This window comes from Urocitellus parryii, chromosome 12 (genome assembly GCF_045843805.1).
Source record: "Urocitellus parryii isolate mUroPar1 chromosome 12, mUroPar1.hap1, whole genome shotgun sequence".
Taxonomy (NCBI): Eukaryota; Metazoa; Chordata; class Mammalia; order Rodentia; family Sciuridae; genus Urocitellus; species Urocitellus parryii.
The window spans coordinates 69,309,628-69,336,031 of NC_135542.1; the positions used below are offsets into that span (position 1 = coordinate 69,309,628).

At 38.6% G+C, this 26,404-nt stretch overlaps 2 protein-coding genes across 7 annotated transcripts in view; one reads left to right on the forward strand and one right to left on the reverse strand.

The window, feature by feature from the left end:
* The first annotated feature begins 305 nt into the window (after positions 1 to 305).
* Msh6 (mutS homolog 6) lies at positions 306 to 16,218 on the forward strand. Of its 4 annotated transcripts, none has more exons than XM_077792086.1 (10): positions 306 to 791; positions 5,487 to 5,686; positions 8,863 to 9,032; positions 10,013 to 12,554; positions 13,709 to 13,977; positions 14,793 to 14,910; positions 15,170 to 15,259; positions 15,547 to 15,701; positions 15,807 to 16,006; positions 16,127 to 16,218. In XM_077792086.1, exons 1-10 carry the CDS (start codon positions 595 to 597, stop codon positions 16,206 to 16,208), a joined length of 4,023 nt encoding a protein of 1,340 aa, XP_077648212.1. In that variant the 5' UTR covers positions 306 to 594; the 3' UTR covers positions 16,209 to 16,218. The 4 variants fall into 4 exon arrangements, with proteins under 4 accessions (XP_077648212.1, XP_026241554.1, XP_026241555.1 ...); XM_026385769.2 differs by having other exon boundaries at positions 307 to 802; XM_026385770.2 differs by having other exon boundaries at positions 307 to 775.
* A 72-nt stretch (positions 16,219 to 16,290) lies between these two features.
* Positions 16,291 to 26,404, reverse strand: part of Fbxo11 (F-box protein 11) — an 89,472-nt gene continuing 79,358 nt past the window's right edge. For all 3 annotated transcript variants that reach the window (XM_026385772.2, XM_026385771.2, XM_026385773.2), the window contains exons 12-23: positions 26,041 to 26,258; positions 24,983 to 25,068; positions 23,881 to 23,975; positions 22,718 to 22,840; positions 22,545 to 22,630; positions 21,385 to 21,461; positions 21,154 to 21,297; positions 19,378 to 19,488; positions 18,599 to 18,706; positions 18,224 to 18,332; positions 17,678 to 17,776; positions 16,291 to 17,597 (exon numbers count right to left, since the gene is read on the reverse strand). In XM_026385772.2, coding sequence (XP_026241557.1) covers positions 17,468 to 17,597; positions 17,678 to 17,776; positions 18,224 to 18,332; positions 18,599 to 18,706; positions 19,378 to 19,488; positions 21,154 to 21,297; positions 21,385 to 21,461; positions 22,545 to 22,630; positions 22,718 to 22,840; positions 23,881 to 23,975; positions 24,983 to 25,068; positions 26,041 to 26,258 — 1,386 coding nt within the window. In that variant the 3' untranslated portion in view covers positions 16,291 to 17,467. The remainder of the gene's footprint in view (positions 17,598 to 17,677; positions 17,777 to 18,223; positions 18,333 to 18,598; positions 18,707 to 19,377; positions 19,489 to 21,153; positions 21,298 to 21,384; positions 21,462 to 22,544; positions 22,631 to 22,717; positions 22,841 to 23,880; positions 23,976 to 24,982; positions 25,069 to 26,040; positions 26,259 to 26,404) is intronic.

Below are 26,404 nucleotides of genomic sequence, written 5' to 3' on the forward strand. Positions count from 1 at the left end.
AGCCCGCCTAATCTTAGTCCCACCGGCAGGTTTTCTTGCTAGCTAGCGCCGGAAGGCGGTTCGCTCCAGCGCCCCTTCCTGCCGCCTGGCTTTGCTTTGAGTCCCAAGCGGATCAGGCACCCCTGGTGCACGCTACTGCACCGACCGAGCTCGCCCATTTCCGTTCCAGAAAAGGACGTCTTTCGGAAGGCGCCATCCCACAGCGACAGCTGACTTTGGGCCGGAGAGATCCAGTCTGCGCCAGCCCCGAGGCGCGAGGGCGGGGCCAGCAGGGACCCCCTGCTCACGTCAGAGCCCGCGCTCCTCTGCGGGGCGTGCCTCTCCCTCCCCATCTCGCGTTGCCGCGCGCCCGGGGGCGGCTCCTGGCGCTCACGCCTTCCGCGCACGCCGGCGCGTCTGCCGATTGGCCCCCCGGGCCAGGGTCCCTGAGGCTGAACGCGCCTCCCCCCCGAGATTTCCCGCCAGCCGGAGCCGCGCGGTGGATGCGGAGTCTTTAAGCGATCCTCCCGTAGAACGGTTGGGCCTCGCCTACCGTCGCTATGTCGCGACAAAGCACCCTATACAGCTTCTTCCCCAAGTCTCCAGCGTTGAATAATGCCAACAAGGCTTCTACCAGGGCCTCAAGCGAAAGCGGCGGTGCTGCTACGGCGGCTACCCGGGCCTCCCCTTCCCCTGGCGGGGATGTGGCCCGGAGCGAGGCTGGGCCTGGGCACAGGCCCTTGGGGTCCTCCGCGTCGCCTCCTGAGGCGAAGAACCTCAACGGAAGGCTGCGGAGGTCGGCAGCGCCCGCAGTCCCGGCCAGGTAGCGGGGCGGAGGTGGGGCCCTGAGCTCTTGGGAGGCTGGTCGCTGGGGCTCGGGGGCAGGGCGGCTGTGTGGCCTGGTCCAGGACTCGGAGGAGCTGGGCCTACGGAATCTAGAATTCAGGGGTTGCGTTTGTAGCACTTAGGGAGAGTGTAGTTTGTAAACAGCACAGGAGGAGATAAGTCTGCAGGAGGAAAGGTTGGTGGGGAGGCGCGCAGAGTTAAGACTTTGCACCCTTTGCACTAGGCTGGGGGCCGGGGGAGGAAGAGCAGCTGCACGAAGCTCGGGGTTGGGAGGAGATGTGGTAGATGGGAGGACGGGGGTGGGGCCGGAGGAGAAAGGCGCTTTGCTCGCCTGGTGCGCGGCGCGGGGGAGGGGAGGAGGGATGCCTGCCAGGAGGTCGGACGCCCGCAGCTGTGAGGCTAGGGCTGCAAAGTATGTAGCGCGAGAAGTTTTCTAGTTCAGAGCGGGAACAGAGACTTGGGGATCGTGGAGATGATCGAAGTACACCGTTAGGTGTAGATAAGAGCCCCCAACACCTAGACGCCCTGGGGTCTGCTGGCCCTCAGCCGGGAGAGGCGGGGAGTGAGGGGTGGAAGCTGGATGAGCGCCGGGGGCGTGTCCTGCAGCCCGAGGGGCCTGATTGGGTAGAGTGAGTTGGGAGGGCGGGGCAGGGTGTGAAGCGCTTCCAGGGCTGGGATCCCGCAGGGTCCTCTCGTAGGTGGACAGCTTATGCACAGACAAATAAAAATGGCAAGAAGCTGTTCTGGAGCACGTGGAAGTTCGTGTCGAGTGAAAAAGACGTTACTTTAAAACATAATTAGTTTTGAAGCCCGATTCCATGGGAGGGTAGAGCACCTAATTTCGGAGTTGATGGTGGGCCTTGCTTGGCAAGAATGTGTGGACGCGGTGTGTGGGGGAGTCCGCCCGGAGGTGGCCTCTTCGCTTTCTGGGTAGTTCGGTGCTGTACCAGTGCTTGGCTGGTCCTTTATTGGGACGGCGGGAGACATTTTGAAAAGCTCGCTTTTGCTGTATAACAGAGATTGTTAGCCACAAAATGTAATGGTAGACGCTTGAACGGATGAAGAAATGAAGGCTTAGAAACAATTGAGGATCAGAGAGCTAGTTAGTGGTTCTGCGTATTGATTTCAAGTGTTCTGTTTAAGGTGTCCTACAGGAATTCTCAGGTTTTTCAAAGTCTAATACAGCAATATTCTTTTGTGTGGTGGTGGGAGTCGATTCCAGGGCCTCAGTTACCCTCTTTATTTTCGGTACTGGGGATTAAACCCAGGGGCTCTTTACAGCTGAGCTTCATTCCGGTCCTGTTTTAATTTAAGAAAATTTTTTTTTTTTTTGAGACAGAATCTCGCCAATTTGCTGAGGCTGGCCTCCTGCTCTTGCCTCTGAGTCGCCAGGATTACAGGCGTGACCACCAAAAAAAATTTTTACCCTTTTATTTATTTATTTTTTTAATATTTGAGCTCTTTAATTTTTATTTATGTATTTGCGGTGCTGGGGGTTGAACTTGGGGTCTTATGCATGCTAGGCAAGCGCTTAAGTGCTCTACCACTTGATCTACAATACCAGCCCAGGATTATCCTCCTAAGTGACCCTTTCCAGCTGTTTAAATATAAGTTGTGGACTGGGGTGTAGGTCAGTGGTAGAGCACTTGCCTAGAGTGCAAGACCTTTGGTGTCATCCCCAGCACCTCAAAAGCAAACCAACCTTATAGTTTGTATTAGTAGAATCTACTTGTGGGAAACAGTTATCATCCACCACGGCTCTTCATGGGCATGATGTGTTGATTATTCAAGCATGAGTTGATTCCTCTGGCATCCAAACTAAAAGATTACATTTATTGGTTTGTGATTTGTGTGTGTGTGTGTGTGTGTGTGTGCGCGTGTGTGTGTGTGTGCGCGCGTGCGCGCCTGTGCTAGGGATTGAACCCACGGGTGCTTGAGCAGTATCCCCAGCCTTTTTAAAAAATTTTGAGACAGGGTCTAGCTTAGTTGCTTAGGGCCATACTAAGTCGCTGAGTCTGGCTTTGAACTGCTTCAGCCTTCCAAGTCACCAGGATTTCAGGCATGCATATCTACGCTTGGTCATTTATTGTAAATTGTAAATTATTGTAAATCGTACTTTACATACGTGTTGCACAGAATTTATTTTTTATTTTTTGAGGTCTACATTCAAGATTGTATATACTTGATCTCCCATGATGGAGACAGACTCCAGGAGATGGGTATTTAAAGATTTGCCCTTTATTTCAACAAATATTCATGTATCTACTCTACCAAGCAAAATATTAGGCATTGTGGATCCTGTATGAAACGGTGAACAGGACAAGCGAAGAAACTGACCTGGAACTCAAGCAGAGCTCTGTAAAATGAAACCAGAAGGGCAAACAGGGCCAGCCAGATTATGTCTTGGACCAGATGGGAATCTGGCTGTGAAAGAGAACCTTCAAATTATGGGTGGAATGAAGGAAGGAGAACAGAGCTTGGAGAAGATATCAGGGGTCCAATCAATAGGCTGATGAGGTCTGCAAAGACATTTCTATTTGTTCTGAGACTTGGTTGAAAGCTTTAAAATGTTGGGCATCTTTTAATGTTTGTCAAAGTCTTTTTCCATTCTTCCCTACCACCTTATCAGTTATGTGATATGCAGATATCTTCCATCCTGAATGGTCCCTTTAATTTGTGGCATCTTTTGGTGAACTGAAATTGTGGAATATAACGTTGAGTCATTCCCAGTCTATTTTGTATTTTATTTAGAGACAGGGTCTCACTGAGTTGCTTAGTACCTTGCCTTTGCTGAGGCTGGCTTTGAATTCACTATTCTCCTGTCTCAACCTCCTGAGCCCCTGGGATTATAGGCGTGTGTCACCTGTGCCCATCTGGGCCTGTTTCTTAATACTTTGTTTTTCTGTAGTTTAGCAAGGTCATAATAGCAATATGCAAGCCTTCTGACCCCTTAAATCTGGCTTCTGAGCAAATCTTAGCTAGTTTATTTCTCAGGATCTCAATTCAGTGACAACTATTATGGCTGATGAATGCAAAAAAATCTTTTTTGGGGGGCGGGGTACTGCCACTTGAACCCAGAGGCACTTTACCCACTGAGCCATATCCCCAGCCCTTTTAATTCTGAGACAGTCTCACTGAGTTGCTTAGGGCCTCGCTGAGTTGCTGAAGCTGGCCTTGAACTTGAGATTTTCCTGTCTCAGCCTCCAGTGTTCTTGGGGTTACAGGTGGATGCCACTGTGCCTGGCACACACACAAAAAATCTTTTTGTATGCCTCTGTTCCCATCATAGATCAGATGGGGTATGTCAGAACTGACAAATCTTTTTATTTTAAAGAGTTTTTATAGTAAACTATCTGTACCAGTTGTAGGTATTTTTCCTGAGAATTTACATAGTTAAAATATTTATAGCAATATATTCCAAATAATATCACACTTATTATATAATGAGAGTAAACTTTAAACCTTTTACAGAAATATTTGGATTTGGACTCAAGATTTAGCAACTTTTTAAAAATTGATTTTAATTATTTTATCTGAAAGTTCACTTGGGCTGGGGATTATAGCTCAGTTGGTTGAGTGCTTGCCTTGTATGAACAAGGCCCTGGTTTGATGCCCAGCACCACACACACACACAAAAAAAAGAAAAAGAAAAAATGAAAGCTTACTCTTGGGGGACATGGCATTTTTTTTTTTTTTTTTGTTATTTGTGTGTGTGTGTGTGTGTGTGTGTGTGTGTGTGTTTAACCAGGAGTTGGACCCAGGGGCTCTTAACCACTGAGCTACATCTCCAGCCCTTTTAAAATATTTTATTTAGAGACAGGATCTCACAGAGTTGCTTGGGCCCTTGCTATGTTGCTGGGGCTGGCTGCAAACTATCCTCCTGTCAGCCTCCCAAGCCTTTTTTAATTTTGAGACAGGTCTCACCTGGTTGTCTGGATTGACCTCTGAACCTCAGCCTCTGGTGTAGCTAGGATTATAGGTGTATGCATTATGTCTGGCTGTAAGTTGGCTGTTATGAAGAATGTATGTTTTCTAGTTTTGTAGGCTTATATACTCACTGTTTTTGGCACATTGGGCATTTATTGACTTCAGTTTTTCCATAGAACTAGGAGATAGAGGATGGTAGAATGCTAGGTAGCTTCTGGAGTGTTTGGAATACATAGGTGCTTAACTGGAAACAGATTCTAAGCAAAGTCTAATGTTACATAATTAATTAGCTAAAGGTATGTTTTATATTAATGAAGTCTGTATCTTTACCTTGCCAACATCATTTTATCAGAACTCTTCCGTAGTTTGCTTTTTTCAGCCAGAGATTGAACACAGGGGTGCATAACCATTGAGAAACATATACAGATCTTTATTTATTTAGTGACAAGATCTCGCTAAGTTGCTGAAGCTGGTTTTGAACTTGTGATCCTCCTGCCTTAGCCTTATTGAGCTGCTGGGATTTTAGGCTTGCACCACTGGGCCTGGCTCTTTCATGGCTTTTGAACTTTGATTCTGAGAAATGGTTTTTCACTTTAATACCAGAATTTTTTGTATTTGTCTGTCTTAAAACTTAAAAAAAGCATCATATTAGTTTATTTTACTTTTTATTTGTAGGTAATTGCCTTTGAAGTAATTCAATATTAACTAACTCATGTATTTTCTTTTGGCAACAGTTCTTGTGACTTCTCACCAGGTGATTTGGTTTGGGCCAAGATGGAGGGTTATCCCTGGTGGCCTTGCCTGGTTTACAACCACCCCTTTGATGGAACATTCATCCGCGAGAAAGGGAAATCAGTCCGTGTTCATGTACAGTTTTTTGATGATAGCCCAACAAGGGGCTGGGTTAGCAAAAGGCTATTAAAGCCATATACAGGTAAGAGTCATTGTGGGGATGTGTGCGTGCACATGAGAGAGTTTGTGTTTAGCCAAGATTTTGTTTTGTTTTGGCAGTATTTGGGATTAAACCCTGGGTTTTATGCATGCCAGGCAAGCACTCTATCACTGCCTATATTTTTATTTTATTTTGAGACAGGGTATCACTAACTTGCCTTGGCTGGTTTTGAATTTTTAATCCTCCTGCCTCAGCCTCCTAAGTCGCTGGGATTATAGAATGTGCCATCACACCTGGTTTGGGATTTTTATTTCTGTACTTGGATGAGTTACAGCAGTTAAAAGCTTTTAAAGGGAAAATAATCTCATTGAAATTAGTAACCAAAATAGGAAATTCAAACACGAGAAAGGTAAACTGCACCATCTTGAAGGAACCTATTAAAACAGATAATGTGAACAGGATGTAAGGCATAGATCAGTGACATTTTTTATGACAGAGATGCACACTAGCCTTCAAAATTGTCACCCACGAGCACATCTAGAACCATAACTTTTTCCCAAGGCCAAGCTTTATCGCACGTAAGCAGTCCTGCATAGTTAGCTTTACTTGGTGTACCCTTAGTATATACTGTGCATACAAAATATGATTTCAGAATATTGCCCACTATACAGTAGGGCATGAACAAATCCTTGTCTTTGATCTTCAGACAATTTAATATGTTGTTTAGCTCCATTCTGTAGAATCAGAATGAGGGTAGATTTCCCAGAGATACCTAGGAATCAAAACCTTTGTTCATGTGCTCATCCTACAGAAGGTAGAGGAGATTGAAGATAGCTAAAGATATATACAGAATGGGTGGGGAATCAGGAAATTTTGATTCTTTCTGTCTTCTCTAATTTGTTCTATAAACTTGGCCAACTGACCAAAGTAAATTATTTCCTGAGACTTTACTCATAATTAAATGAGGTTTCTTTAGGAATAATTTTGAGCTTTAAAAAAAACCTGTGCTGAATGACTTAAAGAGATCAAGAAAATGTTAACATTTATGTTGTCATTATTTTATAAAATTATTCCTGTACATAGTGTTCTATGCCCTGTGTGTGATGCAGGTGATATGTTGAGGCTTGCATGTGATATGTTAGGGATTGAACCCAAGATTTTATGTATGGAAGGCAAGCACTGTAGCACTGAGTATACCACCAGCCCTGCTCTTTGCCTTTTAAAATTCTCAGTTGCTGAGCTGGGGATGTAGCTTGGTTTACCTAGCATGCACAAGGTCCCAGGTCCAAAACCCTAACCCTAGTTTTTTAAAAAAAGATAGCATTGTTTCAGTACATGCATATTAATCACTTGAGAGGCATGGGTGAAAAATAGTTTGCCTTTTTTTGTTGAATTTTTGTCTTAGATTTGTAGAGATTGTATCAAGTGTTCTCTGGAACAATTTTATCTCTAGATAGGTTGGGGGGACTGGAGGGGGTGGTGCATGGAATGCCGCTGCATTAAGCATTTTGGGAAAAGTTAAGATTCACTATCCAGTTTATCTTGCTCATACCTTTAGTGCACCTCTTCTGAAAATTGGGGAAATGAGCTGGGCACAGTAGTGCATGCCTATCATTCCAGCAATTCTAGAGGCTGAGGGAGGAGGATCACAAGTTTGTGGCAAGCCTCAGCAAATCAGCAAGCCCCTATCTCAAAATAAGAAGGGATAGGGATATAGCTCAGTGGTAAAGTGCCCCTGGGTTCAATTCCTAGTACCAAATAGAAAAAAAGAGGGCTGGAATTGTGACTCAATGGTGTAGCGCTTGCCTAGCATGTGGGTTCGATTCTTGGCATAACATACAAATCAATAAATAAATAAAATTAAAAAATTCATCAGCAACTAATAAAAATGTTTAAAAAAAAAAGGGAGAGAGAGAGATGGGAAATTGTAGCTTTAATTTGTTGTAGGTAACACGTAAAAGTTGCTTGTTCTGTTGAAATACTATGTTTTGGATATGTTTGATTCAGACATTTGAGTTTTTTTTTTTTTTCTTCCCAATAATGATTATAAGAACAGAGACATTTCCATTTCTAGCTGTGTCCCTTGGGAAAGAAATATAATATTATATTTGTGATCCTCTGTACCTAACCTTTTGCTGAGTGGATAGAAGTGTCATTTAATATTACAATGAAACTGTTTTTTTGGTGGCACTAGGGATTGAACTCTGGGCCTCATATAAGGCTAGACAAGTGTTCTACCACTGAACCACACCCCAAGCCCTGTGAAATGAATTTTACATGAGAGAAAAACAGTTCCTGTTTAGGTGCTATTTTGGCCACATGGAAAGATTTTACTTTAAAACAGATTATTTTGGGAGTACCAAGGATTGAACTCAGGGGCATGGGATAAAGTTATCCCAGCCCCCTTTTAAATTTTTTTTTTTAGAGACAGGGTCTCACTAAGTTGCTGAGGCTGGCTTTGAACTTGGCGTTTTCTTGCCCGAGTCTCCTGAGCCACTGGAATTAATGCTAAAATATAACTTTGAAAGGTGCATTTTGATAGTCTTGTGGGGGAAAATTTTTTAAAATATATTCATAGTGTGAACCGGATTACAGTCCCAAAATGGTAGGCCCTTTACAGTTAATTTGATTATTCATTTATTTTATTTAAATATGTGGGATCTGACTATCTTTGGCTCTCAGACCACATGTACAGGTCTTGCTTTACATAAAGAGGTGTCCCATGCCTATTTAGGGCCTTGGTCTGGTCTTAAAAACATTAGAAGATTGACTTTTAAATGAGAGGTCCTTGGTAACCCAACAGGGTGACTTTAAGGAGGTAAAGTTGGGGATTTCAATTTCATTGGTAGTTTTCTCCTGAAAATTTTCTTCCTGTGAATAATGGGACATTAAAAATTATGCTGGGTTGTTACCATTCTTTTTTTCTTTTTTAATAGTACTTGGGATTGAACCCAGGGTCTTGTGTATGCTAAGGCAAATGCTTAATCACTAAATCACATCTCAGCCCTTCTTTTGAGACATGGTCTTGCTAATTATACATTTCCCCTGCTGGCCCAGAACTACAGGCCAATTAACTAGGATTAGGGGAGCACGCCACCACACCTAGCTGATTGTTGTCATTCTTGTTCATTTGGGCAAATATTGTAATTGAGCCAATTGTCCAGTAAATTCTTACTTATAAATACATTTCTTTCTTTTTTTTAATAAATCCATTTTAGGTTCAAAATCAAAGGAGGCCCAGAAGGGAGGCCATTTTTACAGTTCAAAGCCTGAAATACTCAGAGCAATGCAACGTGCAGATGAAGCCTTAAATAAAGACAAGGCTGAGAGGCTTGAATTGGCAGTTTGTGATGAGCCCTCAGAGCCAGAAGAGGAGGAAGAGATGGAGGTAGGATATTACATTTAATTGTTATTTCTGTTAAAAGGGTGATGGGGAAAATGGTAGGGGGAGGGATATACTAATGTGATAATTCCTTCTTTGGTACTGGGGATTGAACCCAGGGGCCCTTTACCACTGAGGGCCCTTTACCACTGAGCTATCTCTTGGCCTTTTTGTTTGTTTTTTTACTTTGAGACAGTTTTGCCAAGTTACTGAGGCTGGCCTTGAATTTGCCATCCTCTTTCCTCAGCCTCCTTTGCTGGGATTATAGGCATGTGATATCATACCCAGTATAGAAGTTACACACATGCAATATGCGTGCAGTGTGCACACATAAATACACACATTTCTGTACTTTCTTGGAAAGTTAGGTTAGGTTTTTTAGAATTTCAACTACTAGTGTCCTTTTTTAAAGTCTGCTAGCAGGACAAGGCATATGTTATAAGAGGTAGTATGTTTTGTTAAGTAGAAAGGAACAGTAAGGACATGTTCATAAAATTGGTCATGGAGTCTAGATGATACAGCTGGTTTGTAGAAGAGCAAGCATTAGAACCAGTATAGATTACTAATTGTTTCCTTGCTAAAGAATGCATAAAGTGGTTTTATAAAATGTCTGTTTATTAGGAGGAGAGGTGATCCTGAAATAAAGCTGTCAGATAAGAGGAAATTAAAATTATTTTTACAGTCTTGACTATTAATAAGGATATAACTTACTAGTCTGTGGTACATGTTCATGCTAAAGCTTAATTTTTGTTGTATAGGATAGAACTCCCATGACAGCAATCAATCCTGTAGTGTGACATTTGTTTTAATGTTAGGTGAAACTGACATCGATATTTCTTGAGGAAGAAGACAGCTTCTCATTTCTAGAGGTGTATAAAGTTGCAGCATAATGAGAGATTTCAATGGAACCCAGGCCTTATGTATGCACTCTCCTACTGAGCTACATCCCAGTTCTTTGTTTTTAAATACCTTTCCTTGTTTCACAGGTAGGTGCAACTTATGCATCAGATAAGAGTGAAGAAGATAATGAAATTGAGAGTGAAGAGGAAGTGAAGCCTAAGATGGAAGGATCTAGGCGAAGTAGCCGTCAAGTAAAAAAAAGGAGGGTCATATCAGACTCTGAGAGTGACATTGGTGGCTCTGATGTGGAATTCAAACCAGATGCTAAGGAGGAAGGAAGCAGTGATGAAATAAGCAGTGGAGTGGGAGATAGTGAGAGTGAAGGCCTGGACAGTCCTGTCAAAGTTGCTCCAAAACGTAAGAGAATGGTGACAGGAAGTAGTGCTTTTAAAAGGAAAAGTTCAAAGAAAGAAATGCCCTCAACCACCAAACGAGCAGCTGGCATTTTATCAGAAACCAAAAATACTTTGAGTGCTTTCTCTGCTCCTCAAAATTCTGATTCTCAAGCCCATGTTAGTGGAGGGGGTGATAATAGTAGTCGCCCCACTACCTGGTATCATGAAACTTTAGAATGGCTTAAGAAGGAAAAGAGAAGAGATGAGCATAGGAGGCGGCCTGATCACCCCGATTTTGATGCATCCACACTCTATGTGCCTGAAGATTTCCTTAATTCCTGTACTCCTGGTATGAGGAAGTGGTGGCAGATTAAGTCTCAGAACTTTGATCTTGTTATCTTTTATAAGGTGGGGAAGTTTTATGAACTATATCACATGGATGCTCTTATTGGAGTCAATGAATTGGGACTGGTATTCATGAAAGGCAACTGGGCCCATTCTGGTTTTCCTGAAATTGCATTTGGCCGGTACTCAGATTCCCTGGTACAGAAGGGCTATAAAGTAGCACGGGTGGAACAGACTGAAACTCCTGAGATGATGGAGGCACGATGCCGAAAGATGGCACATATATCTAAGCATGATAGAGTGGTGAAGAGAGAAATTTGTAGGATCATTACTAAGGGTACACAGACCTATAGTGTGCTGGAAGGTGATCCCTCTGAGAACTACAGTAAATATCTTCTTAGCCTCAAAGAAAAAGAGGAAGATTCTTCTGGCCACACTCGCATGTATGGTGTGTGCTTTGTTGATACTTCCCTGGGAAAGTTTTTCATAGGTCAGTTTTCAGATGATCGTCATTGTTCCAGATTTAGGACTCTAGTAGCACACTATCCTCCAGTACAAGTCTTGTTTGAAAAAGGAAATCTCTCAGTGGAGACGAAGACAATTCTAAAGAGTTCATTATCCTCCTCTCTTCAGGAAGGTCTGATACCAGGGTCCCAATTTTGGGATGCAGCTAAAACTTTGAGAACTCTCCTCGAAGAGGGCTATTTTACTGAAAAACTAAATGAGGACAGTGGGGTGATGTTGCCCCAGGTGCTTAAAGATATGACCTCAGAGTCTGATTCCATTGGGCTGACACCAGGAGAAAAAAGTGAATTGGCCCTCTCTGCTCTAGGTGGTTGTGTCTTCTACCTCAAAAAATGCCTTATTGATCAGGAGCTTTTATCCATGGCTAATTTCGAAGAATATATTCCCTTGGATTCTGACATGGTCAATACAAGATCTGGTGCTAAATTTACTAAAGCTAATCAACGAATGGTGCTAGATGCAGTGACGTTAAACAACTTGGAGATTTTTGTAAATGGGACAAATGGTTCTACTGAAGGGACCCTGCTAGAAAGAATTGATACTTGCCATACTATTTTTGGTAAACGGCTTCTAAAGCAGTGGCTTTGTGCTCCGCTGTGTAGCCCTTTTGCTATCAATGACCGTCTAAATGCCATAGAAGACCTCATCGTCGTGCCTGACAAAATCTCTGAAGTTACAGATCTTCTAAAGAAGCTGCCAGATCTTGAGAGGCTACTGAGTAAAATTCATAATGTTGGGTCTCCCCTAAAGAGCCAGAACCACCCTGATAGCAGGGCTATAATGTATGAAGAAACTACATATAGCAAAAAAAAGATCATTGATTTTCTTTCTGCGCTTGAAGGATTCAAAGTAATGTGTAAAATTATAGGAATTATGGAAGAAGTTGTTGATGATTTTAAGTCCAAAATCCTTAAGCAGGTCGTTACTCTACAGACAAAAAATCCTGAAGGCTGCTTCCCTGATTTGACTTCAGAACTGAATCGATGGGATACAGCCTTTGACCACGAAAAAGCTCGAAAGACTGGACTGATTACTCCCAAAGCAGGATTTGACTCTGATTATGACCAAGCGCTTGCCGACATAAGAGAAAATGAGCAGAGCCTCTTAGAATACTTAGAGAAACAGCGCAATCGAATAGGCTGTAGGACCATAGTATATTGGGGGATTGGTAGGAACCGTTACCAGTTGGAAATTCCAGAGAATTTTACCACCCATAATTTGCCAGAAGAATATGAGCTGAAATCTACCAAGAAGGGCTGTAAACGATACTGGACCAAAACTATTGAGAAGAAGTTGGCTAATCTGATAAATGCTGAAGAACGCAGAGATATATCGTTGAAGGACTGCATGCGGCGACTGTTCTATAATTTTGATAAAAATTACAAGGACTGGCAGTCTGCTGTAGAGTGCATTGCAGTGTTGGGTAAGACTTTGAATAAGTTTGTTGCTCAGACTTGGTTAGTAATGCTGTGTCCTAGTTGTGTATCCCAAAGTCTAATTAACAAGGTATATATATCTCCACATGCGTATTTTTGCCTCACTAGGCAACATGACAAAGTTGCCCACAGCGATTTAACTCAAAGCTTCCCCTTTTCTCTTTAACCAATTATCTTGCTTTCTTTACTGCATTTTTGTGAGTTCTGGGGATGACCAGAGCCTTATATATGCATTCTACCCTGATTTTAAAAAGCCCTGCTTTGGGTGGGCATGGTGGTACCTGCTTGCTGTAATCCCATGTGACTCTGTGAAGCTGAGGCAGGATGATTTCAAGTTTAAGACCAGCCTCAGCAATTTAGTGGAACCCCGTCTCAAAAATAAAAAAATTAATTAGAAGGGTGCAGGGTGGTAAAGGATTCCTGGGTTCAATCCCCAGTACAAAAAAACAAAAAGCCCTGATTTGTGTACTTTCATGACCAATGAATGTGTCTAAAGAGATTTTGTCTCATATTTTAGGTTTATAGTTTTCTTTTTTTAAAAATTTGCTTAAAAACAGCAACCATAGTTTTCCCAGATTGTGTGTGTTATGTACATATGATGTATGTATGTATGTATGGGATGGGGGGGAAAGCTCCATCTCAGGACCTTAAGCTTGCACTCTGCTACTGAACTACATCCCCTGCCCAACCCATGCCCAAATTTATCACACAAAACTGTTGTATCCAATGGTATACAATAAGTAGCATCCTTCTGTTGTAGTATACTGCACTTGGTAATCAGGTAATTTAAAAATCGTTAATACAGGTGTTTAAAATTGGTCAATTGATCTAGCTACCAAGATTGAATATCTAATATACCAACTCTCAGAACATTGTGCTTCCCCCAAAAATGTTAGCCCCAGGATTACATCGCCTCTTCAGAGTCTTCTGGTATAGATGTTAGAGCTTAACTCTCTTGAAGGGAAAAATTCTTAGAAATATTCATTAAAGTGTTATAAAACATTACCATATCCACTCAGTGAAATGCATTTCTGATGACTTTTCAAAAAAGCTGGGTTTGTGCTATCCAGTGGAGGTCTGAGTTTACCTGTCAAGATCTTCACTCCCCCCAAATGAAGTCTCACTTTTATTTCTTTGACAGATGTCTTAATATGTCTGGCTAACTATAGTCAAGGTGGTGATGGTCCTATGTGTCGCCCAGTGATTCTGTTACCAGGAGAAGACACTCTCCCTTTCTTAGAGCTTAAAGGTTCACGACATCCCTGCATTACGAAGACTTTTTTTGGAGATGATTTTATTCCTAATGACATTCTAATAGGCTGTGAGGAAGAAGAGAAAGAAAATGGCAAAGCTTATTGTGTGCTTGTTACTGGACCGAATATGGGGGGCAAGTCTACACTCATAAGACAGGTAACTTATTCTTATATATCAGAAAGTGCCTGGGGTTGTAACTCAGTTGTATGTTTCCCGGGTTCAACCTTAAGCACCAAATAAGACCGAGGTCAGGTCATGAGGCTCTTTGACTTGGTTGAATAGGATTATGAACGCTTGAAATACTGCAGGTTATATTCCTCTATTTGTTCTTGGTGCTGGTGATTGAACCCAAGGTCTTGTACACACTTAAGTGCATGCATTGCCAGTGCCCACCTTTTGGTAGGAATCCTTGTAAAAGACCCATGGCAGAATTTTTCAGACAGGGATCTACAAGTGACTACTGGGAACTGCTTTTTAGGGAAGGCATGATGGCCTTTTTGATTCTCTAGATATCAGGGGTTGGCCAGCAACCAAGCATTGTTTTCACATTTTAAAAGGTTGTAAAGGAAAAATAGTTTGCTGACTCTCAGAGGCTTAACAGTATGTTAACAGTGGTTTTCAGGTTTTTGAAAAAAAAATCCTGAGAACCCCAAAAAATGGCTACAGAAAATATAGGGGTTGCATTTCCCTGAAGTAGATTCTTTTGATCCAGGATTGGTTCAGCATCAGTAGTCTTGAGGAGCTCCTAGAAGGTTGGGATTCACTAGTGTAGTGGGATTAGTATGTAGGCCAGAGGTCCTCAGCATGTTGACACTCCCTAATCCTCGCTTATCATAAATGGAGGTATTATAGGATTGTGAAGATTTTTTTTTTAAATAGGGCTAGACTCAGATTCTTAATAAAGGTAATATATAGGTTCTTGTTAATATTAATTATTGAAACTTCAACACCTTTACCTTCCATGTTCACAGGCTGGCCTGTTAGCTGTAATGGCCCAGATGGGTTGTTATGTACCTGCTGAAGTGTGTAGGCTCACACCAGTTGACAGAGTGTTTACTAGACTTGGTGCCTCAGATAGAATAATGTCAGGTGAGTTGGTTCCCTTTAGTCCCCACAAGCTTTGACAGTTCACTTGGAAGTGGTAAAAGAATTTTTTTTGTGTTTTACAAAGCAGATTGCTTCAGACATTAACATTACTTAGGTTCTAAGGATTTCATAGTTTCTTAGGATGAATCTTTTAAATCATTAAATAGCTTGTGGTAGGTTTGGATACGCCATACAGAGTGAGTCTGCTATTAATAAGATTCTTAAAATAATTATCCCTTTGTGATATGATTCTTTTTTCTAGGTGAAAGTACATTTTTTGTTGAATTAAGTGAAACTGCCAGCATACTTACACATGCAACAGCACATTCCCTTGTGCTTATGGATGAATTAGGTAAGATGTAAAAAAAAGAAGTTTGCATTCAAAATAACTACTTCTCTAGATTATATGAAGGACATCCCTTACATTGCAAGAGATTTTTGATTATTTAAAGGCTTTAGATTTCTCAGCTTTATTAAAATTATGAGAATACTTTTCACTAATAGGAAGTACTCTTTAAATTCTATTCCCCAAGGGCTGAGAAGTATACCTATTGTTCTTACTGGGCCTCTCCCCTGTAGTATTCCTTTGTAATTAAAAAGGCAGTTTATAACATGTAGTTTATATCTTCACTTTCACAGGAAGAGGTACTGCAACATTTGATGGGACAGCAATAGCAAATGCAGTTGTTAAAGAACTTGCTGAGACGATAAAGTGTCGTACATTGTTTTCTACCCACTATCATTCATTGGTAGAAGAATATTCTAAAAATGTTGCTGTGCGCCTAGGACATATGGTATGTGCAAACTGTTTATTCAAAAATTATTCACTTTTTTGAGGATATCAACTGACATTTCAATTGCTAACACATAACATAGCTGATAAAATATTTTTCTTTAAGGCATGCATGGTAGAAAATGAGTGTGAAGACCCAAGCCAGGAGACTATTACCTTCCTCTATAAATTCATTAAGGGAGCTTGTCCTAAGAGCTATGGCTTTAATGCAGCAAGGCTTGCTAATCTTCCAGAGGAAGTCATTCAAAAGGGGCATAGAAAAGCAAGAGAATTTGAGAAGATGAATCAGTCACTACGACTATTTCGGTAATTATATTTAGATCCACAACTAGCCTTTTCTTTTAAAAATGGTAAAGAGGGAGGGATGATGCACTGTGACAAAGTAAAAAAAAAAAACAAAAAACCCTCTCTTATTTTTATTTTAAGGGAAGTTTGCCTGGCTAGTGAAAGGTCGACTCTAGATGCTGAAGCTGTCCATAAGTTGCTGAGTTTGATTAAAGAGTTATAGACTACATTGGAAGCTTTGACTTGACAAAGGTGGTAAATTCAGACAACATTATGATCTAATAAACTTTATTTTTTAAAAATGACCATTTTTCCATTTTCTTTCTAGGAAATTAAACCCTTTTAATTCTTACCTACCTTCTACATAATGGTTATTGAATACTCCACAATATATTAAGTCTAGATGTTATGGTACATGCATACACTTTCAGGCTGTTTATACCCACTGTCACCAATACACATAAATGGGGGAGGGGGAGCTATGAAACTGTATAGGGCTGTATATATATATATACTGGTCTCAGCTTAATGCAGGAAATTGTTTTAATTTCCAGCAGTTTTGTCTAAACTGTTCAAAAAAAAACTATGAACAGAGTTCAAATACAGGACTGTTTTGAAGAGACTTTCTAAAGTGTACTTTAAAACATAGTAGTTTTTACCTTTCACAAAACTGAGTTACAAGAATACTTTTTGTTTTACAGTGCATCCCTTCCTAGGAAGTCTCAATAAAACACTCACTTTTTCTAGGGGTGATTTTGAATGCTGCACAGGGAAGGGAAGGAAATAATAGTCTTAACTTTTCTTAAAGGATACCAGAAACATTGCTGGATATAATTTAAGATTAGTGTTTTCTCTTTCATAGAAAGAACGTACATACTGGGACATGAGTACAGTTTACAGCAAGTCTAGGTGTGCTAACAAAACAGGGCACATTCAAGTACAATAAGATTTTGCTTGAAATTAAAAACAAACTACATGAGATTAAAGCATTAAAATCATATTTCTCAATCTGAATACATGTTAAAAAAAAATCAAAAGAAACGCAGAAGTGCTAGCTCACATTTTTACCATATTACAAAAGCAATTGGTACCCATGTCCATAAAGGCAGCAACAAAGCTGCTTGTCTATTGAAGATTACTACTGCAAATTGGACTGCATTCAATGCTAGTTGTAAAAACACCAGCTTTTCAGAAGTTGGTATCTGTACAAAATTGCAGCTTATTTTCTTCACTTCTGTCCCTTCAAAAGTCTTTTACACAGTAATGCTAAAACACCCAGCTTTGAGATCCTGAGTCAATATATTGCCACTTTCTTTTTGGTAGCTTGAGCTTCATAGTGTCAACTGACCTTGTGTATCCATTTTTAATACAGTCTCTTCCTGTAGCATGGGCAAATATTTTAAATCTTCTTCCAAAACAAAACAAAAAGAGTTTTTAAGTTATGGTGTTAGAATGGCAGGACTTTTTCTTTAGGGAAGGAATTCAGTTGTGCTGCAATGTATTAGATTCTATAGGTGGAGCAGAGTCATATAATGTATCTGTATCGTGTGTAGGTTCACCAGCTAATGTACAAGGATTAGACAGTGTTCCAGCACCACAGTCACAGAAAAACCTAAAGCAAAATGAAAACCCAAAAATTAGGAAAGTGAGGGTAAAATAATCGGGTAACATAGCAATAAGTGTGCTACGTACCTATCATGTCTAATAAACTCTACATCATGTCCCTGATGGCACTTCTTAATGCAGTTCACACATATGGCATTTCGATCTGTGGTGTTACAAGTGTGACATCTAAAAAGCAAAACCTTACATTATTCTTCTTGAACATGGCATTAATACAAAACATTGCATGTGGGGGGTGGGGTGTCACCATTCATCTTTGGATTGATTCTAAGAGGGCCAAATCAAGATTTTTATGGTTATAGGTCAGACTGAAGTTTTATTTTTTTTTTTTTTTAAACTTCAGTGGAATAGGTGATTCTAAAACAAGTCTTTCTGGGCTGAATCAATTTTGGGAAAAGGTACTTCAACTTGTTACTGGGATCTATCACTTCATGCATATTTTAATGACATCAGTTCCTATAATACTGCATTTTTCCTGTTATAGGACAACAAAAGCTTTTTTAAGTTATACCCTCTTTCCATTGGCAAGTAGCCCAAAATGCTAGGCACTGCCAATTTTGAAAAGGAAATTGCTATCTTCCCTTTTTCTGATTCACAAATAACTTAGAAATATACCTGTAGAAATCATGCATGGGATAGCTGGTATAACTTGATATTTTATATAAACACTGGCCTCTACTAACAGCTTTTTCTATGGCGTCTTGATTGTTCATTATTTTGTTATCTGTAATAAAAGAAAAAAAGAGTAAAAAATCTAGAGGATTAAGAAGATTTTAAACAAAGCTAGCCATGATGTAATTAGAAATCTGCTTATAAATGGATTTTCCATGTGTAAGATATTCCAACCCAGGAATAAAGAACTATTTTGTTTCAAATAGTTCTCTTTTAAATTTTTGCTAAATTGGGAGAGTGACAAAAGAATCAAAGTTAAATAAAGGCTTCTGATCATCTTTATATGGCATATCATAGGCATAATAGACTCCAACATACCTTTCATTGTCACATTTACACCAGATGCTAAAAATAAGCCTCCAAATCGGTTGTTAAAAATCTGATTGCCTTCTAATGTTGCAGTTGCATGATTTGTAATTTCAATACCTAAAGTAAAATTTATAAACAAGTGGATACATAATCACTTTTTTCGTCTAGGATAAAATGCAAACATTTTAACTCGAATCACTGACAGTAACATTCATTTTACTGCTGACAGTCAACTAACTATCCAGCATTTGTTTGTGTGTGGTAGAGGGGGAACTGAACCTCAGGCCTTGCACATGCTAGGTGAGTGCTCTGAGCTACATCCTCCAAAAGAGCACTCTCAAACTTTTAATTAAACTGCTAGGAGGGAATAGGGCCCATAAGTGTGTTTAGGTAGGTAGTTTACATACATGGTTATTTTAAATAATTAAAGTAACTTTCACTGGCAATTTGTAGGTCTGCTCCAAGCATATTTCATATATATTTTTTAAGCGTGTTTGAAGTGAGAGACCTTAAATTTTTGTATTCCTAATAATGGTATGAGCCATTATTAGGAATACAAAATAATAATAGTCTATTATGAAATTAATATTTCATTATTACTATGCAACAGTGAGTGCATAGAGTTGAAGAATTCAGAACTTGGACTAGATTCCTACGTTATTCACAAGCATTCAGGTACTTGAGTGCATACATTGCACATTATTTGATAATTAAACAGAACATACCAAAAAATTTAAGACACTATATAACTATAAAGAAGCTACAGGTTAACAAAAGAGAATACAAACCTGCAGCAAATCCATCAAATATTCTGTTTTTCCTTAAGACTGGATGACTATTAGTGCTGATGAGAACACCTGCTTGAGCATTCCTGAAAATATCATTTTCTTCAAGGAGACCTATAATAAAATATTTCCTCAGATTAAGGCTAATGCATATAACATTTTAACTAGCCTCTCTGATGGTATTTAGGGTTTCTTTTAGTTTCTTATTAGTACTGTATATATACATAAGTTTTTTTCAGTCAAAATATTTTTTGTAACTCAGATATGTAAGGTAACACTTAAACCAAAATTTGCTTAAAATAACATGTAATGTCAGAACTGGAAGTTCTGACAATAGGGGTTATACCTAAGTTTATTCACTACTTCATCCCCAGTGTCTGGTATGTAAGTTGATTTCCAGTATTGCTGAATCAATTAATTTGAAATATTTCTAGAAACTGCTATTTTATATTTTAATTATCAAGACCTTCTGTTCTTTATTACTATATTCATCCCCTGGTGAGTTTCCTTTAATTCTGTTGTCATCTGTTGCAGTTTGCAGTCACTCTTATAGCTCTTCCAACTTATAAAACTACCTATCAGTTTAGTTCAGGTTCTCATTTCTTGCCTAGGATATTCTAATTCTCTGCTTCTAATCTTGCATATTTGTGTTACGGCCTTCTCAAGTACTATTACTAAGATGAAGTCCAAACTTCACATAGAAAACCTCTCATGATGTGGGCCTTGTCTCTTCAGCCTCAACTTTGAGTACCTCTAGATTTAACTAAATCATTTGTTTCCTTTAGACTTTGTTTACAATGTGCCATTTATGGATGCTGTTGTCCTCTTTGTGTTCACCATTTCTGTCACAGTGGTTGGTACGGAAATGTTCAATCATTATTTGCAGAAAAAGAGTGCAATAATTACACTGGAATGACCAACCCTGTCTCTGCCCTCTCCCCCCCTCCCCAATTTCCTGAGACAGCTCAAGTGATTTTACTATATAAAGATTTTCTCAATACCTTGCAACCAACCAACCTTTCTGCATTTTGTGTCCTCACTATAATCTCGTAAAGAAAGACTCCTATTAAAGATATGTCACTTTATTGAACTATTGGATTCGAAAGTCCATGAGAATTTATGTCAACGGGATCATCACTGCTTGCCTATACCAAATTTTGGTCACTTAAGTCTTGGTATGTTTGCCTATTCTTCCATAAAAAGTAATGTACATTTTTGAGTTACTGACATTTCAGTAACAGCAATAGATTTGCATTCGGCATTCTCCAATGTCCAAGAAGAGCGTGTATTTGCAAGGGGCAGGCATTGCGGAACTTCCGTTTCAATGCAAAGTGAGCCAAACTTTTTCTGGATATCAAATCAGACATGCTTTCACTTTGTTAATTTCATTCTCCAAATAAAAGTTATAAAAGCAATACCTATGTAGACATTTTCATATCAATTTTCCTCACACCTATTGCTGTAACTTTACTATATCATTCACTATTCTGAATAATAAAAGATTCAGACTGATACCAAATTTGTCTATTTAAAAAAAGTCTTCCTGACAACTGACAGAGTTAAGGTGGATACAAAATAAAGTACTGTAAAGATTTATCTCCTTTAACTCTAGGCTCTATCTAAATCATCTCAATCTGGTATTGATGAGGATAAAGACTTAATCATTCAATTATATTAGCTGGATTCAATTATATTAGTTGGCAATGTCACTGATCATTACAGATATGGAAGAATAAGGGAAAACTGGGTTTTTCACTAGTGCAAAATTAACAATAATACCTCGACCCCCATTAAATATACAGATGCCACCATCTCTTCCATCATGGATTTTATTTCTTCTTAGTGTAGGGTTACTATCTGTCTTAATCCAGACTCCAGCCATTGCATTGTCAAATATTTCATTGTCTTCTATACAGCCTAGACCTATAAATGCAAAAATTTAGGTATATTATTTAGAAGGTATACCTGAAGTCTGTTAATATAAAAAGATGATGGATGGGTCAAACATACCAGAATTATAGACTAGAATTCCACCATTCTGTCCTCCCCAAATTTTGTTACGTCTAATTTTGGGGTTGCTTCCAGTCCTATGGATAAGATAGAAATACCATCATCAATTGCTGCTACTCCCATATGCCATGTTACACGAGGTATCACTGGAGAAAGTCACACATTAATCAGGTAAGAATAGCCCGGGGGGTGGGGGTGGGGTGGGGGGGTGTATGCCTAAAATCCCAGCAGTTCAGGAGGCTGAAGCAGGAGATGTCAAGTTCAATGCTGTAGCAACTCAGTGAGACCCTGTTTCTAATAACTTCTAAGAAAGGGCTGGCGATGTGGCTCAGTGGTTAAGCACCAGTTGTTTCAATCCTTGTATCAAAATAAATAAATATGCACTGGAGTTCTTGAAGATCCTCAGAGAAGTCTATCAGTAAAGAAAATGGTTAATTTAATTTGCTTATCCCGTTACAACACTTTGCTAATAGATTATATCACTACGGAGCCTTCAAATATGTAAAATACACTGAGAGGGTTATATTAAATGACTTTTTCAATTTTGTTATTGTATTCTCCCCTCAGATAAAATGAAGGGTCAAATTATGTGAACATTAAGAGTTCCAGAAACATACAAGAGGGATATAAAAAACTTTATTATTTTGTTGGAATTGGGGATTGAACCCAGAGATGCTTTACCACCAAACTGTCTCTAGCCCCTTTCATTTTATATTGAGCCTCAATCTTGCTAAGTTGCTTAACTAGCCTCAAGCCTCCTGAGTAGCTGGAATTACAGGTGTGAACAACTGTTCCTGGCTAAAAAACAATTTTACATAAATAGTATAAAAACAATTCCCATGATACTGAGTACCAACAACATGCTATTCGGGGCACAATATACAGTAGCTGATGTGATTCACAATGGATGGCACAACAGTGGAATAGTTCTTACTACATATGTCACTGGTTCCTGTCATCACCTAGACTAACTACATTCTGGTAATTCAAATTGAAAGTGTGTGTGTGAGAGAGAGAGAGAGAGAGAATGTGTGTATTACAAATAATATAGGGATATACACTTAGGGGAAAAGACGGGACACTAAACAAGAAATTCCTTCTACATAGTCCACTTACTCCCAACTTTCTCTCAAAATAAAGCCAAATGTAAAAACATTTACCTTATTTGAACCCCTGAATACATATGATTATAGATATCATTGTCCTCTAGCACTCCATGTCCATTGTCGTAAAAATAAACACCAACCTAAAATTAAAAATATAATATATATTTTTTCAAGTTACAAGGGTTACAAATCAACATTTCTCACCCAAGAGTCTAAGCTCATCCTACCTGCTTGCCACTGTGTATCCGATTTCTTCTCAATACTGGAGTGCTGCCAGTTGTCACCCAGACTCCAGCCAGAGTATTACTATAAACTTCATTTTCTTCTATTACACCTTGTCCTTTTTCATGCTAAATAAAAGTCACACCGGTTACAATATACATCTCTTATATAAGCAAGTAGTAGTATATAATACGGTCTTAAAGACAGATAGGAATAAAATTTCAATTTTTGTTTTTATAGTGGGATAATGGCTTTTTTTTTTTCCTTTTTGATGCTGGGAATTGAACCCAGGGCCTCATGCATACTAAAAATGCACTCTACCACTAAGCGACTGTTCCATCTTCAAAACAGTCTTTTGATGTAGCTTCTACCTGAGTTTTAAGCTTTCAAGATTTTTATATTATTATGTGGTTTTATACCTTTAAAATCTATCACAGCAAGAGTGGAAACATTCAATTTTCTTTAGCAAAAGAACTTATTTCATTCTGACATTTTTAACCAACTGACATTTTTAACCTTTCATTTTAGTATTTAGTTATTCCAAACTTCTACCAGTGAAATCACTTCAAAATAAGGTCTTCATATTATCTAAATTTGAGAAATGAGCCTAGAATCAAATAAAAATTAAAAGTCATACCTGGTCTAACAAAAATCTTTATGATGTTGCCTGTATTACTTGAATTAGTTAACAGTGTCAGATAATCATAATGATAGAAGAAGTGCAACTGATATACAGCTTTCAAATTTTTGAAAGATAATTATGTTTCAAAGAATTCAAATTCAAATTAAAAATTGTTTTTTTCATAATATATTCAAATCTAAATGCTTTTGTAGAATTTCAGAAACTCACAAAATAACACTACCAAAATTCCAACGTAACCAATCTTAAAGATTGCCAATCAGTTGTGAAGAGTTTAGTACACACTGCCAATAATTAACACTAAAAAAAAAAGCCCAAATTTAGCTGATTAAATTTTATAGAACTCTACATATAGTATAAAATAAGAAGTCATTCATATACTGACAGTTTTATATCCTGCCTAAATACTAAAGAGTTACAAATTCATACTTCAAATATTGAATAGCTACATGTAGCCTTCACCTCCCCCCATTTTTTTGTCTCATGATTTTTGTGCAAGAGTTTATGTAACTGTATTTGTTAACTTACCACATAAATTCCACCATGTTGGCCATCGTGAATTTTATTATGTCGAACAATTGGACAACTGTTTGTCCTAATCTGAATTCCTGCTAATGCATTGCCTATTTAAAAATAAAGGTTACAATGTCAATATTCAAGAGCCTAGTGGGATACATTAAGTATTTTATGAAAGGTAGTAGCAAATGCTTTTTTTTTTTCTTCTCCTTTTTGGTACCAGGAATTGAATCCAGGAACATTTAATCACTGAGCTACATTCCCAGTCCTTTTTATTTTTTACTGAGACAGGGTCTCACTAAGTTGTTAGGGCATTGTTAAATTGCTGAGAATTTGTGATCCTCCTGCCTCAGCCTCCCAAAATCGCTGGGATTATAGGCATGTGCCTCTGCACCTGGCCAAAAATTCTTACATTAGAATTTTAGTGGGCATTAGAAGAAAAACTAAGGGAACTATAGTGTAAACACAAATAAGGATTGTAGACAGTATAGTACAGTGGTTACTAGAGCCAGGCTGCCAAGCATAGGAAGTAATACAAATCCTGAGATTCTATGTGACATTAGGAAAATTATTTAACTTCTTTGTGCATCTGTGTCCTGATCGGTAAGTGGGGATATTTAATAATATCTACCTCATAGGGTTGATGTGAATATTGTTGACTTTATTCAGGTAAGGTTCTCAAAACAGTGCCTGGCATTTAAATATGCATTATATATTATCCAGGTAAGTTACCGGAACAGAAAGCCTAGAAACATGAATGAAGCTTCTAAAGCTATAATGAGGAATATTTTCCTTCTCTACATAGTTGAAAGTGTATTAAACTACCACAGAATTAATTTATTGTTAAGTAATGGAGTGAATCCAAGGAAACCATAGATAATTCTTGAGACTAGGGTCTTATTCATATTTCACCCAGCTATCTGCATAGTGCATAGTATATAGTAGATACCCAGGGAATATTTGTTAAATAAGTAAGTACTGCAGAATAATCTTTACTGGGAATTTAAAGAAACTAGATCAGTTCTCCACTCAGATGATTTCAAAATAACCTATTTTGCTAATACCAAGAAGACAGGCTATTCTATAAGTTTTCTAAAACAAACCATATGCTTACCATAAATGTCATTTCCTTCAATAAGGCCTCGTCCATCACCAAAGATGTAAACTCCTCCTTGATTTCCATTAAATATAGAATTTCCCCTATAATTATGTAAACAATAATAGTATCTATTTTAACAAAGCTTGTTTTATGCAACTATTAAGACTACTTATAGTTATGTGATAAATTATTTAACTTCTATGGACTCTGTTTACTTGCAAAGTTGAGACCCACTTACTAGATGATTTCTAAATTCTTTTAGTTCTTTCTAATCCTAAGACTTGGGAAATGTCACCTATTATTTGAGACAAAAATAGCATTCATTTCCATTTTTTTTTTTTTTTTGTAGTGCTAGGGATCAAACCCAGGACATTGCACATGCTAGGCATAGGCAAGTGCTGTTAGATAACACTACAGCCCCTGACACCAAATAGCATTCTTAAAAATTCCCCTCAAAAAATTCAATTTCTTTTAGTTGATCTACAAACATTTGTGTAAGAGGACACAACATCCATTTTCCTACAGCAAGTGGAAAAGAAAATTTGATAATTAAAAAATAATCCATGCTCTCTGTTTTACCCAGTCTTGGACAATGGCTTTTAAGACTAGATTTATTTCACTTCTTATTGTGGCTATAGGGGGTACGAACTATAAGGGAAAGTAGCAGTCTACAGTTTTGACTTTTTGATATTTGTAGTTTCTCTGTCCAAGAATCTTTCAGATAAATAGTTTCTTAAGTTACTCTAACTTTTGACTTTTAGAGAAAGAGAAGACAAAGTAATTTAGATTCCAAGAGAAGGTGTCAGCTCTACTTAGTCATCAATAATGTGGTTTGATGAATTTTAAATAAAAATTACAGCATCTGCAATTGTTTATAAAATAATTTTGTGTATGGCATAAGTCACTAATAAAAGTAAACAGAAGACAGAAAACCAAATGATAAATAACTATTCTCAATTGGATGCAAATACTTTAAGAGTCAAACTTTTCTTATATGACAAACCCTATAACTTTTCTTTTATGACAAACCCTGAAGCTAAATGTAATTTCTGTCCATAATTATAGGTAAATACCTTATTGTTGGGTCACTATTTGAGGTAATCCATACACCTGCAAAGTTGTTTGCATAGATTTTATTCTCTATAAATTGTCCTCTTCCTTTTTCATGGACATATATTCCTCCAGTCTGCCCATGGTGAATTTCACATCGAACCACTGTGGGGTTAGCATAGGCTTTTACTTCAAAGCCTGCTATCCTGTTTCTGTGTATGTTGCAACTTTCAAAGTAACCCTGAAAAAATCAGAAATTAAATCCAATGGTAAATGCTATTTTCCAAAAAGAAATAAAACTTTAAAAACTTCTGAATGCACACCTCAAAATAAAACATCAAAAATGTTCCATATAAGGATGAAAAATAAACACTAACCTTCAAATGA

Bases quoted from the DNA above. Each gene is read 5' to 3' on its own strand.
- Msh6 (XM_026385769.2), top strand. From the start codon at position 540: ATGTCGCGACAAAGCACCCTATACAGCTTCTTCCCCAAGTCTCCAGCG. The intron at 803-5,486 runs GTAGCGGGGCGG...TTTTGGCAACAG, and splicing joins GCGCCCGCAGTCCCGGCCAG to TTCTTGTGACTTCTCACCAG. The intron at 5,687-8,862 runs GTAAGAGTCATT...AATCCATTTTAG, and splicing joins GCTATTAAAGCCATATACAG to GTTCAAAATCAAAGGAGGCC.